Genomic DNA, 17784 nt, shown 5'->3' on the forward strand with positions numbered 1-17784 from the left:
TGCTCTCTTACTTCCCCACACCTGGGACATAACACCAGAGGACACTAGCTCAGAAAGCTCAGCTGGGCTGGAAGGCTGGAGACTGGGTAGGGGCAGGAATCTCCTGGAAAGGCACAGGACCAAATCTCTCAGTGGTTCAAACCACCAATGCTCCTCCAACCCAAGCCCAGGCAAGGATTCCTCCACAACCCCAATAGCTTGACCCAGGGCCTTCTATCCCAGAAAAACTGCCTTGGGAAGGCCACCTGTCTGGAAGCCCCAATGGCAGCTGGGGGGGTAGGAATAATTGTCCCAGGAGACAGGGAAGTCCACTTCTGAGGGAGACAGGCCCAGCCCAGGACAGGAGGAACAACAGCAGAAGGTGAGGGAAAACGTGAGATGAGACTTAAGCTCTTCCTTCCCAATAACTGGTCTTAGGGGCTGTAGGAAGGAGAGATAGGGGAAAGACTGTGACTGACTTGTTATTAGGCATCAATGACCAAGACACTTTCAAACCAAAAAGTCTCTTTATTGATCGGTACCATACATGACTCAAATGGCCCAAAAAAAAAAAAAAAAAAAAAAAAAAAAAAAGGCATTACATTTGGGGCGGGACATCCATCTTCCCCACCCCTTCCCTCAGCTCCTAACACAAAACCCTCCCAACAGTGGTAGCTGGAGTGAAGGAAACTGGGTATGGAGGACCCCAGAATCCAGAAGGAAGAGTGGGGAGAAAGGTGGTGCTAACACTTCTGGAACTGGCCACAGAAAAAGGCAGCGAAGCCACAGAACTGGGCCCAGATCCATGGGACCCTACTCCTGGCCTCACCGGGGTCCAAAGCCTCCATGTGTCCAACTGTGAAAGAGAGCTGAGGATCCTGGCTGCTTCCCCCCTCCCTTCTATGAGGAAGGGGATGGAAGGGATATTGGAGATGAAGACCTTTTACGTCAGCTGGGGAACAGAGGTCTATTGCTCCCAGGTGGGCTTAGAGCTGGGACATCCTCAGTGGCTCCTTCCCCTCTGTGGAGGACAGGGGAGGACTAGGTAGACAGTTTGAGTAGTTGGGAAGAGAGTATTGGAGAGAGTGGATGAGCCCCTCCCCCTCTATCCCATGCCTGCCCAACTGAGACAAAACAAAAAACACAGCAACGAACAGCACTCCCTTCCCTCCACACTTCCTAAGGGAGGGAGCCTCCCTTCCCCCCAGCCAAGACAGCTGCTCTAGTGGACTTGTAAAGAATATACACACCATGGGGGAGGGGGTTAGGGGTGGAATAGAGGGAGTCACAAGCACTAGGACGGCAGGCCAGAGTCCTGGAGGATGGGGAGACAGAGACAACAGCAGGGGGTTGTCACAAAGATGAGGCCATCATGGCCCCCTACCCCAAGGCATGCCTTCCCCAACTCCAGTGACCCCAGAGGAAAAGGGAAGAGAGATGGCAAAGTATCTCCTTGGTCTGAAGCTCTCAAACTGTATAAAATGGTAATGCACACCCCTCTACCCCCACACTCACCTCCACCTGGGCCCTAAGCCCCACATTTGCCAGGAGTAGGGAGGTAGCTGGACTTTTTAATAAGGGGAAGAGGGGGTACATGAGTGATTTTTTTAAACTTACATTTTTAATAATATTATTTTTTTAAAAACTTGGGAGCTGGGATAGGTGGCTGCAGGGAGGAGCCAGAGCTTTACCCCTCTACTACCAGTCACCTAGGGGGAGGTTTAGGAAAGGGGCACTCAACCAAGCCCCATAATTAAGTCCCTAAGGGCTGTGGGATAAACAACCCCAGGCTTGAAGAGGGTAAAATCAGGAGGATGGGGAACCCAGAACCTGGGGCAAAGATGGAGGCAAATGCCCTGAGGGCAGTCAGGACATTTTGCAGAGGCCCAGGGTCCACATAGGCATCCACATGAGTACCCCCTTCCCCCAAAAGGCTCTGCAGAGGCCAGGCCCAGCCCAGGGCCACTGGGGGGCAAATCTTGGCACCTGCCCCCAGCGAGTCCAGTTCCTCCCTGAAGTGGGTGGATGGAGGCTGCCCATTTTAGATGCTCAGTCTCTTCATTCTGTCTTCTGCTCCCTGGGGCTGCAGGGGTGGGGCAGGCAGGCAGAGCGCTGGGTGGCCATGGCAAGGCCTCTACTGGGAGGCCTGTGATGTGGGGTTCTCCGATTTGCTTTCTTGGCTGGATGGAGGCTTGCTGTTCCAGGGGCTGTTGGCGCCCAGGGCGGGGGAGTTGTTAAAGCTGTCCTCGTCGTCAATGCCGTTGGCCGCGTCAAACTGGGTGTTCTCCAGCCGGGTGATGAGCCTCTCGTCCTCGTCCCCGAACTCCCCGCCCATCAGGGTGGGCTCCCCCACCACCATCACATCCTGAGAGTGGCGGAGGTCCCCAAACATAATCGGGGCAGGGGCTCGTCCGGCCCAGGGCAGCAGAGAGCCCCAATACCCACCCAGGAAATTCAACACCCCCAACCCCTTCTCACCCAAATTTCAAACCCCAACTCCTCTGACACCCTCAGTCCCTGGAATCCTTCCCACTGAAGGACTGCAGAGCATCACAGCCTTTAACCCACAATCACTAGATTCTAGGAGAAGTCAATCTATTCCCCTCGCTCCCTAGTTCATCTCCCCCAAACTTAGGGGGCTCCTAAACTTCTGTCCACATGTAATAGAGAAGAAGCAGATTTAAAAAAAAAAAAAAAAAGAACACCAATGGGGAAAAGTGTGTGCATATGCATATGTGTGTATTCTAGATTCACACACGTTCACATTCATGTGTCCCTCTGGTCAGTGTGTGTCTGATGGTATGTGGACCTCTAAGCTGTCTGTCCTGAACATCCATGTTCTCACAGCTGTCTCTGTGCCCTTATGTCCTTCCTATGTGCTGTCTGAGTCTGTGATCACAACCATGGCATGTCATTGACAAGGACTCTCATCAGTGACAGTAGCCAGCCCATGCTGGCAGAGTACACCAAGAAAAACTGTCTTTGCTTCTATGCCTGCTAGTGAGCTCAGGCTGGGATGGGGTCAAGGGTTAGGGGTCAGCAGTAGGGCAGCCCAGAAGAGAGAAGAAAGCCGAGATGCTTACAGGTACCTGGCTGGAGAGGGCGAAGGTGCTGGCTGGGCTTTTCTTCTTGCTGTTGCTGTTGTTGGTGTTGCCACCCCCCGAGCTCATGGTGCTGCCCCCTGACATCTTTCGTTTCCGCCGCTTGCTGGGCTGCTGCCGTGCAGGCTCCGCTGTGCCGGGGAAAGGAGATTCAGGAGGGGCAAGACCCCAGGGTCCCTTGTTCCCCATTCTGGCTCCTAAGGACCCTGAGCCTACCCTGATCCCAATCTTGCAGACCCAGGAGTGAAGAAGGGGCTTCGTGAGGAGGAGAACCAGCGCTGAGAAACATCATCAGATCCTAGTAAGAGCAGGGGCAGGTGGAAGGCACTCACCGGGGGGTGCTACCATGCGCTGCCACTTCTGGAAAAGGCAGGTCTTGAGGCAGTCACGGGGGCTGAGGCTGTAGGTCTTGTGACGGGACATGAGCTCCTGCATGGGCTCGAGTATCACACAGAGCTGAGGGGAGACCGGGAGGTGGCTTATCAAAGGACAGCTGACATGGAGCCAACACCAAATGGGATGGGGCAGAAACTGGGTGATCAAGGACTCACTCGGAGGTAGTTGAGAGTGGAATTGGACAGCCCACATCGGGTGATATTTTTGGAGAGCTGATCCAGCATCTGGGGGTCCTGGGCCTAGATGAGGAGAAGGAAAAGAACACTAGCATCTGGGTTGCATCTGTTCATTTGACCTATCACTTGAGCCTCATGACACTCCTAAGAGAAGAAGGGCTACTATGAAACCCATTCTTCAGATGGAGATACTCTAACCCTCTGAGGTCACTGTCAAGAAATAGCAGACCTTGTTCCCTCCACCCTTCCCACTGCCTTCCCTCAACCCTTGCATCTTGGGTCCTGCCCACAACTCACATGCATGGCAAGGATGCTGCGGGGGATGAGCTCTCGGTGCTGCCGGATGCTGAAGTGCCACGTCTTTATCCGCATCATGTCGTCAAACATGAACTCTAGGTACAACCGGCCCTCCACACACACCTGGAGACAAGCTTGTCACATCTCTGCCCCCTCCCCACGTACCTGAAAGTATACCTGTTCTCCCGTTTGCTCACAACTCTCCTACTGAATATACTTCTACCACCTGCACATAAATCTGGGTGCATAACTGACAAAACTGTTCCTTCATACACCTGTCACACCCCTGGCCCTTACACACACCTTACACGTACACACACACAATAGAAATGTTTAACAGATCCATGTCATCCTTCCAAGTAGCTAGTGATACGCTCATCTGCTATAAACTCAGTGAGGGCAGGCTCTCGTTCACTGGTGTACCCCTGCGGCCCAGAAAATCGTCATGTATAAACTCAATAAATGCCTGATGGATGTTGTGGCATGCCTGCCCTCCCTTCTTGTCTTGCTACTTCCTGTTCTGCCTCCCTGGGGAACAGCTGAGTATATTTTGGGAGAAAGGAGGGGAATCAAACCCAGGTGCTTCAGTGTTCCACATCCAGCTGGGCTGCTGACCTGGGTGAACATGGGTTTGCCATGCTGGGTCACCATGCTGCCTTGGTCACAGTCGAGGGACACAAAGTTGCTGTGGAATGCCTCCTTAGGGTGCTTAAGCACATAGTATAGCTCCGTAGCACCCCCTTCAAAGATGCTGCGAAAGTAGCGTGGGATCAAGGTCCGGCCAATGGCTGTAGAGATGGGACAAACTCATTAGAACAGAAGGACCTCCAAAGGGGTCTGGCAGATGCCAGCATTGCCAAAACAGATCCCCAGAGACAAATATCTACTCCCAGTCCTTAGAAGGACACAGGAGGTATTACTCTCACAGCAGAACCAGCAGTACCCCCAGAGGCCACTCACTATATCTCTTTGGTCCATCCTCCAGGCAGAAAGTGATGGTTAACATGGCATCATCCTCAAAGAACTCAGTTGTGAAAGCATCCCACCAGAGATTGTCACACTCCTAAGGAGCACAGGGTGGGATATTTGTGTGTGTGTGTCAGAAAACAACCCACAGGGGTCCCTCTCCCTCCCAGCCCTTGTCCCCTAGCCATACCTCTGTCCAGTTTTGAAGCCGTTTGTTAAGCTCAAATATTCTGTAGTCAGTTTGGTTGCCATATGGTGTGTGCCTCCTGGGGGAAGTGAAGAAGGGAGGTCAGTAGGAAAAGCGCCTCCCACCCATATAATGGAAAACACCTCCCTCCTCATTGGATTCCACTTACCCAATCCCAGGCTCCAGGTATGTAGGCGGGTACATGGGAGTTGGGCTGTGTAAGGGAAGAGGCTATGAGAATGGGGGTGGAAGACAGAAATTATTGGGGAGTGCCACTCCCTCCCCCTTCCAGGCAGGATCCCATCTGGAGAAGGGATAGGAAGTGGTAAGACTCACCCCACATCCCGATCTAGCATGGTGCCGGGATGGAAGGGGGGGAAGGCGTTGCCGTTCGGGGGCTCCTTCGGTGAGTACAGCTTGAAGGACTTTGAGGAACAACCTAGAAAGAAAAGGAAGAGGGTCCCCTGAGTCCCAGGGATCTTTCTGGAAAGTCTCCTAGACTGTGTGGACAGGGACTGGTATTCCAGAACCCCCAGGGTGGGTGGACTTGGGGAGGGGGACGACCCTAGGGAACATCTACCTCTGCTTCTAAATCTGGCTTCAATTTCGTTTTATCATGAAACTAGAAGTACTCAGCCCTAATACCCAAGACCCCATTTCTTCATGTGGTTGAGCCCTGGATGATAGAATCAAAGCTCTGAAGAAACGTCAATATCGCAGAGCAAATGAATATCCAAACATTATTATCTAATTTTGATAAATCCTCTTTTCATCTACATTATATTGTTCAATCATCACAACCACCTTGTGAGGTAGCAGGGTCAGCTATAAAATACCCATTTTACAGATGAGGCAAAGAAAAGCTACCTTTATGTCAAGATCATAGAAGTAGTAACTGGCAGAGCTTCTAAGCCCAGATCTGATTCCCATATCCTATAGTATTTCCACCCCTCTATTGCCCTCTGGAGACCAAGTTGCCAGAGGGGAAACGAGAGTGAGGGGGGGAAAGTTGGCAACTCCCTGCCCCTCCTCCACCCCCAGGGTCTCAAGAGGGCAGGGAACAGAAAGATAAAGGGGGGTGGGTGCCTGCTGGGTGCCTCCCACCAGATAACCAGTTGGGCCTTCTGCCTCCCCCACCAACGGCCACTCCCTTATCAGCCCAGCCCCCTTCCCCACACCCACCATGGATCTAGTATTGTCTCTAAACCAGAAACCCAAAGCCTCAACCTCCTTTCACTTGTGAGACTTGCAGTGGGAAAGGGAGACTGACAGGCCTCCAATGGATCCCTCTCTACTTACAAACCTAGGCCTGGGAAGGAACCAAGATTCCAGGGGGCTCAATCTAATAGGAGGCAAATGGTAACTAGACAGAGGTCTCTGCTTAGGTGTCTCTGTGCATACATGTTCCCTATCCACCTCAATGAGCAGCACACTATTCCTGATGTACTATTTCCTAACCAGAAGTATTACATTCATAGTTGGGTATGAACCAACCACCTCTGCAATCCTATTTTCCCCCTCCCAGCCAGAAAGGTAGGGAAACTGAGGCATACCAACAAAGGTCCTATCCTCAGTCATAGGTGCTTCCTGGAATTCCTAAAACTTGACTGAATTTGGAAGAGTGGCCATATTGGCTGTATCTAAGCCCCCTTCCCAAATTAGATACAAAATCTATTTTGCTCCCTAGGGGGAAGAGACAAAAGACGACCCTGTGCCAACATGCATCATTTAATCATCCCTCCAGGGCCCCCTCCTCACAATATGGGCAAAAGGAGGGTCCCAGAGGAGCCTACACTACACAGTTCCTGAAGGTGCCAAGACCTAGAGCCTGTATGTGCCTGCACACACGTGTGCCTCATCCTGCCTAGCAGGCTTCCACCCTCAGCTCGCCCCAACATGCCTACCAAGAGCTGGAACCCAGCAGCCCCAGGCAGGATCAAGGTGCCTGCAACAGGCACCTTGCCCCGTACATGATCTCTAACAGGTCATGTCCACACACTCCCAGCACAGCACACACAGCTTTCACAGGCCAATCTGGACTGAATGAGGAGACTGTATCCTTAGGAAAGAGACAGTCCCCCGCAGCCCCAAGTCTTCCCACTCCATAGACAAGGAGACTAAGGCCACATAGGTAGCCCCAGCTCCCAGAGCCTACGAGAGGCCAGGTCTGGCCAATGAACTCAAGAGTCTAGATTATGAGACCTGACCCTTGCTCCCTAATTAGGCTATCCTTTCCCCAAAAGCATCACTGCCCTTGCCCCACAGTTTCAGGGCTACTTGAAGAAATGTGTCAGCTCAAGACCCTCAGGAGAAGAGAGGTAGCACACCTGGGTTCCTCTCTAATTCTGAAAAAAGTTTCGGAGCTTCAATTTCTCTCACCACAGACCTGACAGACATTGCCTGAGGCTGGGTAATAGTTCTGAAGAGCTACTACCAGAAGCTCTGAGGCCTCTATTTACACCTCCAGTGAATGGACACAAACAAACGCAGCATCTCTTCAGAGCCATAGCAACTCCCAGTAGCCCCAGCCCAAGGGCTTGGGAGTGAGAAGAGAAGGGGAGGGAACATCACCCAGACCATCTGTCCCTGTTGCTGCCTGTCCCCAGCAGCAGGGGTAGAGAGAGCAAAGTGGGGGTGGGGGTGAAGGGGATGTATCATCACCCTTGGAGTCAGACATAGCACCACCCCCCAACCTCTAGCAATCTGAGGGCCCTTAGGAGGAAGACGGAGGAAGAGCCCAGAACTAGTAAAGTTTTCTCAGGATGGAAGCTGCATCCTGGGGCTGAGGGGGGCACCTCCGGCTGGGCATTTCCATGGTAACCAGCCTGACCTGAGAGGAGGCCCCCTTTCTTTGGGGGCTGACCATAGGTCAGCAGGCTTGAGAGTCCCGGCCGCTCTGAGCTGGGGCACTTCCCCCAGCCAGCATACCACGCCTGGGCCAGACCCAGGACCTTCCACCCACCCCCAACAGGCTTGCGCCCAGACTTACCTGGGAGAACTGAGGGGGCCAGGAGAGGTGCAGGGAGCAGCTGGAAGCCCAGAGGGGCCCTGGCAGGGGTGAGGGCTGAGGGGGCCAACTTCAGCCGTTCATGTCCCGAGTGGGACAGGCAGGCCTGGCTGGGAGCTCCACTCCGCGGGCCGCACAAAGACTCGCACGCACAGCCTCGGCCCGCCCCGCGGCGGCCACAGCCCCGGGGGAAAGTTACAATAGCCACTGGGCCGGGGGCTGGGGGCCAGGGGGCCGGCCTGGGGGGCGGGGGGCCGCGGGGAGTCCGGAGCCTTCTTTGTTTGCAAGGTTTCCCTCAACAATGGCTGCTCCGCTCTTTCCTCTCTCCTCCTCCTCCTCCTCGGCTCTCCCCGCCACCGCCTCTCGCTGCCTCTGCCTCCAAGCAGCCCGCCCGCCCTCCCCAGGCCAGCAGGCCCCTCCGCTGGGGCACCAGGAGAGGCAGGGTCCGGCACTCACACTCACTCACACTTGCACACACACAGACACACGCAGCGCCCGCCGGCTCCCTTCCTTTTCTCCCTTTCTATGCCTCCCTCCCCTCTCCGCTCTCCGAGCCTCTCTCAGAATGAGGCCCCAGGGCGGGCGGAGGGTGGAGCTGCCCCCACCGGCCCCGCCCCCTCCCTGCGAGGAAAGAGGAAGAGGGAGAGAGGGAGGGAGGGAGAGACGCAGGCAGGCAGGGAGGACTGCTGAGAAAAACAAAAGAGAGACAGAGACCCAGAGAGACGAGGGAGAGATGGAGACCGAACAGATTAGGCCTTGAGAGACCTGGATGGAGGGTGGGGGGGAGCGTGGGGCCAGGAACTGAAATGCTCCCAGCCCTGAGCCTGGTGCTCAGGGGTGAGCAGACCAGCCAGAGCCACTGGCAGGGATGGAGAAGGGTGCTCTCCTCTCTGGAGACTCCCCAATATCTTCCAACTGCTTCCCCAACGTCCCCCAAGTCTCTCTTCCTCTCCCCTGTGATCTCTTGGTTTGAAGGCTGGCTGGGGCTGCCACCCTAGGCTTCAGCCCCTGGTGAAATCCCCAAGCAGCTGGGGGGAGCCTCCAGGGGGTTATTTTTGACAGAGACACACTCTGTTTCAGCTGGTAAACAGTGACTGGAGGGGAGGGGACACTCCAGGCTGCCTGTCCCCAACCCAGCTAAGTTCCTAACCCCCCACCACCAGAGTCTCACCGATGCAGGGCAAAAAGGCACTGTCAGAGCTAAGGAAAGCCAATTTGCCAGAAGGGGCCTAGTCTGCTGCTGAGTCCTCCTCCTGTCATCCCATGGAAAAAAGGTATGTTGTTACTGGAGTAGGGCCTGTTCTCCAAGGCAAGGGGGAAATCCCAAGAGAGGAGGTGTTTTTAAAGCTTGAGTAGTGGTCCAGGCCCTACTACCTGGACAGATAGGATAAAGGACAGGCGCGTGTGCACGTGCACACACACACACACACACACACACACAGGAGGAGGTGCAGCCATACAGATCTCCTACTGCTTTGCAATTTGAGTCTCTGCTCCCTATTCCCTGCCTTGCCCCCCAACCACATTCACACAGCCCAGCGACAAGATTTCTCAGGACATACACACTGGTTGACTGTGCAGTAATATTGCACCTGGCTCTGCGAACATCCTCCACACATAAATAACACCTCTCGCTTTCACATAAATCAGTATCTGATACACACCTCAATCTGCAACATACCTCAAATGCTAAATAAACCCAAACCCAGGACACACACACATACGTAGTCTGACAGCCCTGACTTCCATACACACTGGGACCTGTGACACATGCCCTTTGATCCTAATATACACCACCCAAACTGCATTATACCCCGTGACGGACTATTACATACACACCCTGACCATTTGTCATCCAGAGATTTACCCCATAAACCACTCTCCCTGAAACCTGCAAACCATTCTCCATGATGGTCTGGCCATATGATACGCTCCAGCTTTCACAAACATATTGAAATCTATGACATTCAGCCAGACTCTGCAACATACTGCCTACTACCAGGAATTAAAATATTCCACTGACTCCCAAATTAACAGCCCAACTCTGAGATGACCACACTTCTCCCCTACTTACAGGACAATTCCTGTCATTTGTTTCATGCCTTTAAACTTTCCAAAGTGCATTCATAGGCAGTACCTCAAGAGAGACTTACTGAATACAGGCCCAAATGTGATGCTAACTTGAACAGATTACAGTGAGACAAGAGGGCCTGAACTGGAACCCTGGATTTCTAACCCTACTCATACAAGCCCAGCCCTGGGGCACTGCAGCCATTCCTATTCACTTGCCCCTCCAAGCCAGAAGTGACTGTCTACAGGGGGAAGAGGGTTGGTGTATGCTCTGGCTTCCACCTCCAGCTTAGAGCTCAGTTTGTCTCCTCAAATTTTGGAAAGAAAGACCCTTAAATACCAAAATGTACCAGGACTCTGGCCCATCACTCAAAAAGGGGCCCTGCTCCTGGTTCCCTTCTTTAGCAAGTCTGCTTCTCTCTCAGTTCTGACTTAACTCCCCCACATGCACAGGAGCAGAAGAGGTCCAGCTAAAGAAAGCAAATCTGAGTTAGAAGGCCCTAGAATTGGTGGTGTGGGGGTGTAGGGGCAGTGGGGAGAAAGGAGGGAGAAGCAAAGAATGACAAAGGTGATGAAGGAAAGAAAAGGGAGAGTACCCTCCTGGAGGTGGAACTCTGAAGGGCAGCAGCCTGTCCCAACCCATAGGATAAGGTACCAGCACTGCCCCCTGCCCGGGCCCCTGGGGCTCCCTGACCCAGGCCTCCAGTGTGCCTGCCCCCCTTCCTTTGTCTGTGCCCGGCCTCCCGTTGGCCTGGCGCTCTGCCATCCTCCTCTCCTGGCTCCCAGCCGCCACCACTGCTGCCTCCTCCCCTCCCCCTACTCCTCCCTGCCTTAACCCTTCTGAGCCACATGCTGCCCCAGACAGGCCCTGGCCCCCTCAGTAACCTGCCCTGCCCCGGCGATGCCCCTTAGCAGAAGTTCTCCCTGCTCCTGACCAAAGCTTCAGAAGCTATTACCTACCCCAGGAGCACTATGGGAGCTGGGGGTGTGGGGGTGTGTATATGTATATCTTGTGGTGTTTCCTTCCGCGTTTGCATGTGTGTGGGTCTGCATGTTCTCTGGCTTCCCTCAGTCACATGTGTGGGGCATGTGCTGTCTCTGCTGGGCTGGGGGAGGAGGAGGAGCCGGGAGACAGTAGAGCACAAAGGAGAGACTCAGGCAGGCAGGCAGCAGGCAGGCGGCCTGCCAGGGCGCCTCAGCCCCCACCCCATGCCTGCTCAAGTGGGGGGGGGGGTTGTCTTTGGGCCTGGACTATACATGCTGCCATAATGCCCTTGTATTCAACCATGTGCTCCCACCCATCCATACAAGCCTGGTCCCCTCCCATACTCCAACTCCTAACATTCCCCACCCCCAGACCACTCTCAGGCCCCTCCCCATTTGGTTCTCCTTGAAGTCTAACCTCCATTCTCTGTAGCATCAATCCATAAGACTTCTTCACATTTGGGAAAAAGACTCCTCACTCTTAGCCATCTTTTGCTCCCCTCTCCTCCAGCCAGGCCACCCAGACACACAAAAGGAACATGTCTTTTGGAGCACTGACTGAAGCTGTCCCCTCTCACACACACCCCTATACATGGATCCTCTTCCTGTCCCCATGCTGCTCCCAGAGAAACTGAGGGGGGAACTTCATCCTTTCTCCTACTGGATCCAGGCACCCTGCCTCAACTTCAGGACCAACCTCTCATCTACCTCCAGCCAGACAACCCTTCCATACCCATCTCCTACTCACTATTTTTTTAGTAACTAAGAATCAAAAATTAAGACTCAGCCCTCTAGCTTGTATAGAGCCTTAGTTTCTGCTATAGTCATGTGTGGTGAGGGAGGATGAAGGCCATGGGGAGTACTCAGAGTGTGGATGGATCTAAATGGGTACCCAGGATAGGGCAATTATAAAGAAAATATACACACAAATATACACATCAAGCTGGTAGGAGAAGGAATGATAGGGCCAGGCAGGATTCCAGCTTGGCGAGCTCTTCTCTCTCCTCTTCTCCCCAACCCTCTGCAGCAGGAGCCAGGGGTTCCCACACTTGGATATTCCAGGATCCTCAAGATCTCTCTACTAGTCCTCCCTCCTTTAAGGGCCCTATGCCCCTTAAATGTCAGCCTCAGCAGGCACTTTAAATGTGTGCCCAGCCCAGCTTGGCCTGTGTCACATGATTCTCAAGGAAGCTTCCGCACTGGCAGCTTCCCTTGGGGATTGTGTATATATGTATGTGTAGTGGGGGGTTCAGTTGTGGGGTATGGGGCTCCCAAAGAATGGGGCATATGGAGAAGCAATGGATCCAAACCAGGTCAGATTCTGGGACACCGGACTTTTAGAAGAAATATAACTTCAGCCTGGAACAAGAGGAGATCCAGCACATAAGAACCCAGAGTCCTGAGAATGAGAATGGACAGTGTTCTGAAGCCCTCTGAAGACTACCTCTTCAGTCACACAACCTCTCTTTTCTCACGGCAGTGAGGTAGAGCCTTTCCCCATGCCCGGGGAAAGAACTCAGACCCAGGCTGTCACTAGCAAGAGCTGATAAGTGTTTTGGGGAGACAGGATCTCAGCCTATGTCCTCTCCCAAGTTCTCACTTTGGGGTCAAGTATTGCTCCCCTGAACTCGACTCCCACAAATCACTCGATTTCCTAAGTCGCTTGGAGCTACCACATTCCCCGTCCCACTAGGGTGGAGATGCCAGACCCCGAGGGCCCAATTATCTGCCCCCCCCCCTCCCCAGAGTACCTCCTTGTCCCTCAGGAGGGCTAACCTTCCCTGGCAACAGGCAGGAAAATTTGGAGGGGGGGCGAAATCAATCCCTCCCTCCAAACACAGCCCTCAGAAACAGCCTGGAGGGGGGTATCACAGGAAAAGTAAGAAGGAATAGGCGGAGGGGGGGGCCAACCCAAACCAGCCAATCACAACTCTATGATGACCTGAGGGGGGGGGGTGTCAAAAGTCCAGACTCACTTCTGATTGGCTAACACCCTGGAATTCTGGGAATTTCAGCCCCCCAAACCCCTCCTCAATTAGCCTCCCCCACCAAAACACACGCGCGCGCGCGCGCGGCCGTGGGCGCGCGCGCACACAGACTACCTCTGGTACCCCCTCCCCTGCCTCTCGGCTGCTGCGCATTTGCACTTGGGGAGAGCCCTCCCTCGGACTAAGGAAGGCCCCGCATACTCCTCACAGCCCCCATCCTCCGCCATGCCATCGACGCCCCACACACAAGTTCTCGCCAAACAAGGGGTGAGGGAAATGCCGGGAGGGCTAAGGAGGGAGGGCCCCACTCACCAGGACAGGCACAGCCCACTGACATCTTCACATCGCCCGCCGCTGGGGGCCCAGCCGAGTCACGGTGCCCGCCCCGCACGGGGACAGGCCGGGCATGAGCCGCCGCCGCCGCCCGCGGCCCCGCTGCCCTCGCCGCCGGCCCGCCCCGGCCTCGGCCCGGTGCTGGCGGCCCCTGGCTGCAGCGAGGGGCCTGTCAGGCGCGGAGCAGACAGGAAGGAAGCCAGGCAGGAAGGCGAGCTGCCTCTGCGTGTGTGCGCGCGGGTGTGCGTCTCCGGAGTGTGTGTCCGTGTGTGCGCGTGTGCGTGTGCGTGTCTGTGCGCTCCCGCCGCCCTCCCCGCCGCCAACGCCGCCGCCGCTCGCTCCCTCTCCCTCCCGCGTTCGCTCGCGCCCTCGCTGTCGTAGGCGCCCGCTCTCCAGCCCCAGCCGGGCTGGGCCGGGCTTTATTAATATGCTAATTGCCTGCTAGTGGGAGGGGAGAGCCGTGTCAAAGTGACCCGGGCGAGCGCGCAGCGAGCGACGACGTGCGTGCGCCGCGCGGCGGGCGGGCGGCGAGGGGCCGGGAGCGTTCAGGGAACGGCATGCATGTGACGCAGCTTTTAAAAAAGGAGACGGAGGCAGAGACCCCGGAGGGGAAGGGCGGGGGGTGGAATAGGAGGCGAAGCCTCAACGCTCGGTGTCCGTCCTCCGGGCGCCCCCGAGTTGGGAGCAGAGCGGAGCCGGAGCGGGAGCCGGGATTGGGGGAGGCGGAGCCAGGGTGGGCTGCGAGGTGTAGCTCTCTTCTCCACCCCGGCCGCGCTCTGGGAGGGAAAGGGACTGCCGACCCCCGCCCTGTTCTCCGAGACTCCAGTCTTCTTCTGGAGGGCCTTTAAATCTCACTCCCCCACCCCAACCCCAACCTGGGCGGGGAAAGCACTATCCTAATTCCAGTAGCAACCCAACTCACCTCCCTAAATTAACCACCCCTCCCTTGCCTGCTAAACCAGTTAGGACTAGAGCCAAAAGGGTTAATTAAGTGGGTTCCCCACCCTCCCCCGCCTAAGGGCTGAGATCTGCGTTTTTGCTGGGGGGAGGGGGTAGTGGAATGACCGCCAGGTTGGACTGGGGAGGGGGTAATCCGCAGGCCATCGTTCCCCCTTGCGGGCTCTGACTCATCAGTCAAGACGCTCTCCTCCCTTCCCCCTTTCTCCATCCAGTCTCGGCCTCCCCCCCCTCCTCCCCCTTCGCCTGCTAGCTGCTCTCCTTTGAGGGCCTCAAGACTGGGGAGAACAGGAAGCAGACCCCTCCAGTGCCCCCTACCCGTAGGGGCTGAGGCGTTGGAGGGTGGGGGTGGGAAGAAGACAGTCTGCTCGGACAGTATAAGGAACACTCCTTCCCCAGGGAGGAGCCTCCCAACCTTCAGGCACTCCTCAAGGACTCCCCAGCCCAGCCCTGGGGGTGGGGGTGGGGGCTCCATCTCCATCCCTTCCCAAAAACCCAGCCTTAGCTGCCTCATAAACAGGAAATACCTATTAGCAGGAAAGAGGGAGGAGAAGGGAGCTGTCTGGAAGAGAGAGCTGGCCCTCTCCCTTCTGGGGGGTCCCGAGCTGCCAGCTTAAGCTTTAAGGTGGGCTCCAGGAGTAGACACTGGAGACCTGGGCTGCTGTCCCCTCTCTAGAGCATCTGGCCCAGACTTGGTAAAGGAGCCTCCTTCTCATTATTACTGGGGGGCGGGCGGGGAGCCTTGATTGGCCCCACTGTCCCCCAGAGTCTGCACAGCAGGCTTGACTGGCTGGGGGATGGTTGTGAGACCCCCTTCTCTCCATCTTTGTTTTTGCTGAGGGAGCCTGAAATGATGGGCAGATGCATAGTCTGGGTCTGAAAAGAGGGCTTTCCTAGAGATGTGGACCCCTTCCATTTGCTTAGGGATATGGTGGGGGAGGGGAGCTGTGAGCGCAGCCACATTCTTAACTCTAGCTTTTCCAACCGTTCTGTGGATTTTCCCCCACCCCAGGAGTGGGAGGGGAGGGGGGAAGCTGCAGAAGGACGTGACTGAGGGCGTCCTTACTGACACAGGTATGTTTTTGGCAGCATCTCCTGAATCTATCTCTTCACATTCCCCCAGAGGTCAGCACTAGAGGGAGTAAGGGGAATCTAAAGCAACAGAACCCACACTAGGAATTTGGGATACCTAGGTTTGAATTCCAGCTTTGCCCCTCACTAGAGCAAATGACTTGGGACAACTGACTTCCTACTCTGAACCCTGGCCTTACCCTCTGTAACTGGTACTTGCAGCTTGGTGAGAATCTGTAGACAAAGTATGCCCAGTCACCTAGCTTGATGCCAGCCATGTAGTCGGTTCTTAATATACTTTAGCCTTTTTCTGCTTTCTGTCAGGGGTGGGCTGGATTGACTGGAAGTTTAGACAGTGTAGAGGAGAGGGACTGCCTGCTTTGAACCCTTTCTCTACTGTCCACGAGGTTGCCTTCTCCCAAACCTGTGGCCACTTACCCCTGAGGCCACTCATTCCAAACAACTAGCTTGGCCAGATTCCATGGTGATTGCCAATCACCTGGCTGGACAAATGGGCTTGCAACCCACCCAATAGGGACTTTACTTCCTCTGAATCTGAGGTTCCCTTCTAGATTACACATACGTAAGTTGGAAGTCAAAGAAGAAACAAAGATTTGTGGAGCATACAGTATGTACCAGGCACTGTGCTAGGTGTTTCATACCTGAGATCCCATTTATTTTTCATAATGACCTTTGGAGGAAGATGTTATTACCTCCACTGAATGAGCAAGAAAACAGATTCAGAGAGATTAATAAATCTGAACTCGTCTGTAAAATATTCTCCCTTTTTTGGCCTACTAATCAGTTAATGCCTCTTTTAAACCTCAGTTTCTAGCTTTACCTCCCCTGGGAAGGAGCCCCTCCCACTCCAACTCAGCTGATCTAGTGGCCCTCTTTTCTTTAAGGAAGTGTCACCTCAGTGCTGTTGAATGGGTGATTAAGGTAAATGGTTTAAGTCCTTGAGGAACCAGGCTTACCTAGGTTAAGAATCTTGCCCAAAGTCAGTCACACAGCTAACAAGTATTCAACCCAGTGCTCTTCCCCTTGACTTAACTTCTAGTATAGACCAGACCTGTGGAGAAGAGGACATCTTTGGAGAAGCTTTGGGAATTGTGATGCAGGCAAAAATGGGAAGAGATGTTACAGCTGCCTGGCAGACAGACCTGGGGTATGGTTGGGAGGCAGTGAGCTTATGTCCTGGAGGATGGCAGGCTCAGCTGATTTGGATGGATGAATATGAGCACCTAGCTTTTGTTTTCTTTTGAGGTGAAATTACATGACCTAAATAAATCATTTTAAAGTGAATAATTCAGTGGCATTCCAGTGTTTTTTAAATACCAGTTAGTGCAAGATGGACTGTAGACACGGGACAAAGTGTAAGTAGGAGGTACTGAGGAGAAGAGGTGAGGTAAGTAAAGGAGAAGGGGAGAGAAGCCCCACAGAGAAGCAGGCTGCAGAAGCCACTAGGTTAGCTTGTTCCCACAAGGAAGTGGGCTCCTGCTTCCAAGCTCCTAGAACCTGTCCCATCCAACTCCCTCTCCTGATCTTGTCTTGCTCTATTTTCTCCCACATCTCTTTACCCCTGAAACACAAATATTATTGGCATCACTCTTTCAAGGACAAATTTTCTTTTTTATTTTTTTTTAATTTTTATTTATTTATGATAGTCACAGAGAGAGAGAGAGAGAGAGAGGCAGAGACATAGGCAGAGGGAGAAGCAGGCTCTATGTACCAGGAGCCCGACGTGGGACTTGATCCCGGGTCTCCAGGATCGCGCCCTGGGCCAAAGGCAGGCGCCAAACTGCTGCACCATCCGGGAATCCCAAGGACAAATTTTCTTTTCCCATCGAGTAGTAGATGATTTATGTCTTTTTTTTAAAAGATTATTTATGAGAGACAGAGACACAGGCAGAGGGAGAAGCAGGCTCCGTGCGGGGAGCCCAATGTGGGACTCCATCCCGAGTCCCCAGGATCACGCCCTGGGCCAAAGGCAGTGCTAAACTGCTGAGCCACCCGGGCTGCCCTGATCTATGTCTTAATAATAATCGCTATATTCCTAGCACCTAACAGAATGCTTGGAACCTAGTATATGTCCTACAACTTTGTTGAATGATATAAGAATTTGGACAGGATTTATCTTCCCCTGCCCCAACATATGATGCCTTACCCCCTTGACCATCATTATCACCATCACCATATACAACTACCACTACTTTCTCTGCCAAAGCAGTTTCCTGAAGTATGTAAGAAACTCCCAGGAAGGGGCTCCTGA

The 17784-nt window shown here is 54.1% G+C and overlaps 1 protein-coding gene across 3 annotated transcripts; it reads right to left on the reverse strand.

Annotated features, from left to right (window-relative positions):
• Positions 1-487: 487 nt before the first annotated feature.
• LDB1 (LIM domain binding 1) lies at positions 488-13695 on the reverse strand. 3 transcript variants are annotated; one of them, XM_025467007.3, is made up of 11 exons: positions 13464-13695; positions 5439-5541; positions 5272-5316; positions 5106-5181; positions 4910-5012; positions 4565-4737; positions 3950-4072; positions 3632-3715; positions 3413-3536; positions 3069-3211; positions 488-2344 (listed from the first exon to the last, which is right to left on the reverse strand). In XM_025467007.3, the coding sequence occupies exons 1-11, from the start codon at positions 13486-13488 to the stop codon at positions 2114-2116; spliced, it is 1230 nt and encodes a 409-aa protein (XP_025322792.1). In that variant the 5' UTR covers positions 13489-13695; the 3' UTR covers positions 488-2113. The 3 variants fall into 3 exon arrangements, with proteins under 3 accessions (XP_025322792.1, XP_025322789.1, XP_025322793.1); XM_025467004.3 differs by having other exon boundaries at positions 3063-3211; positions 13464-13693; XM_025467008.3 differs by lacking the exon at positions 13464-13695 and adding an exon at positions 8092-8307 and having other exon boundaries at positions 3063-3211.
• Between the last annotated feature and the right edge of the window lie 4089 nt (positions 13696-17784).

This window comes from Canis lupus, chromosome 28, assembly GCF_003254725.2.
Source record: "Canis lupus dingo isolate Sandy chromosome 28, ASM325472v2, whole genome shotgun sequence".
Taxonomy (NCBI): Eukaryota; Metazoa; Chordata; class Mammalia; order Carnivora; family Canidae; genus Canis; species Canis lupus.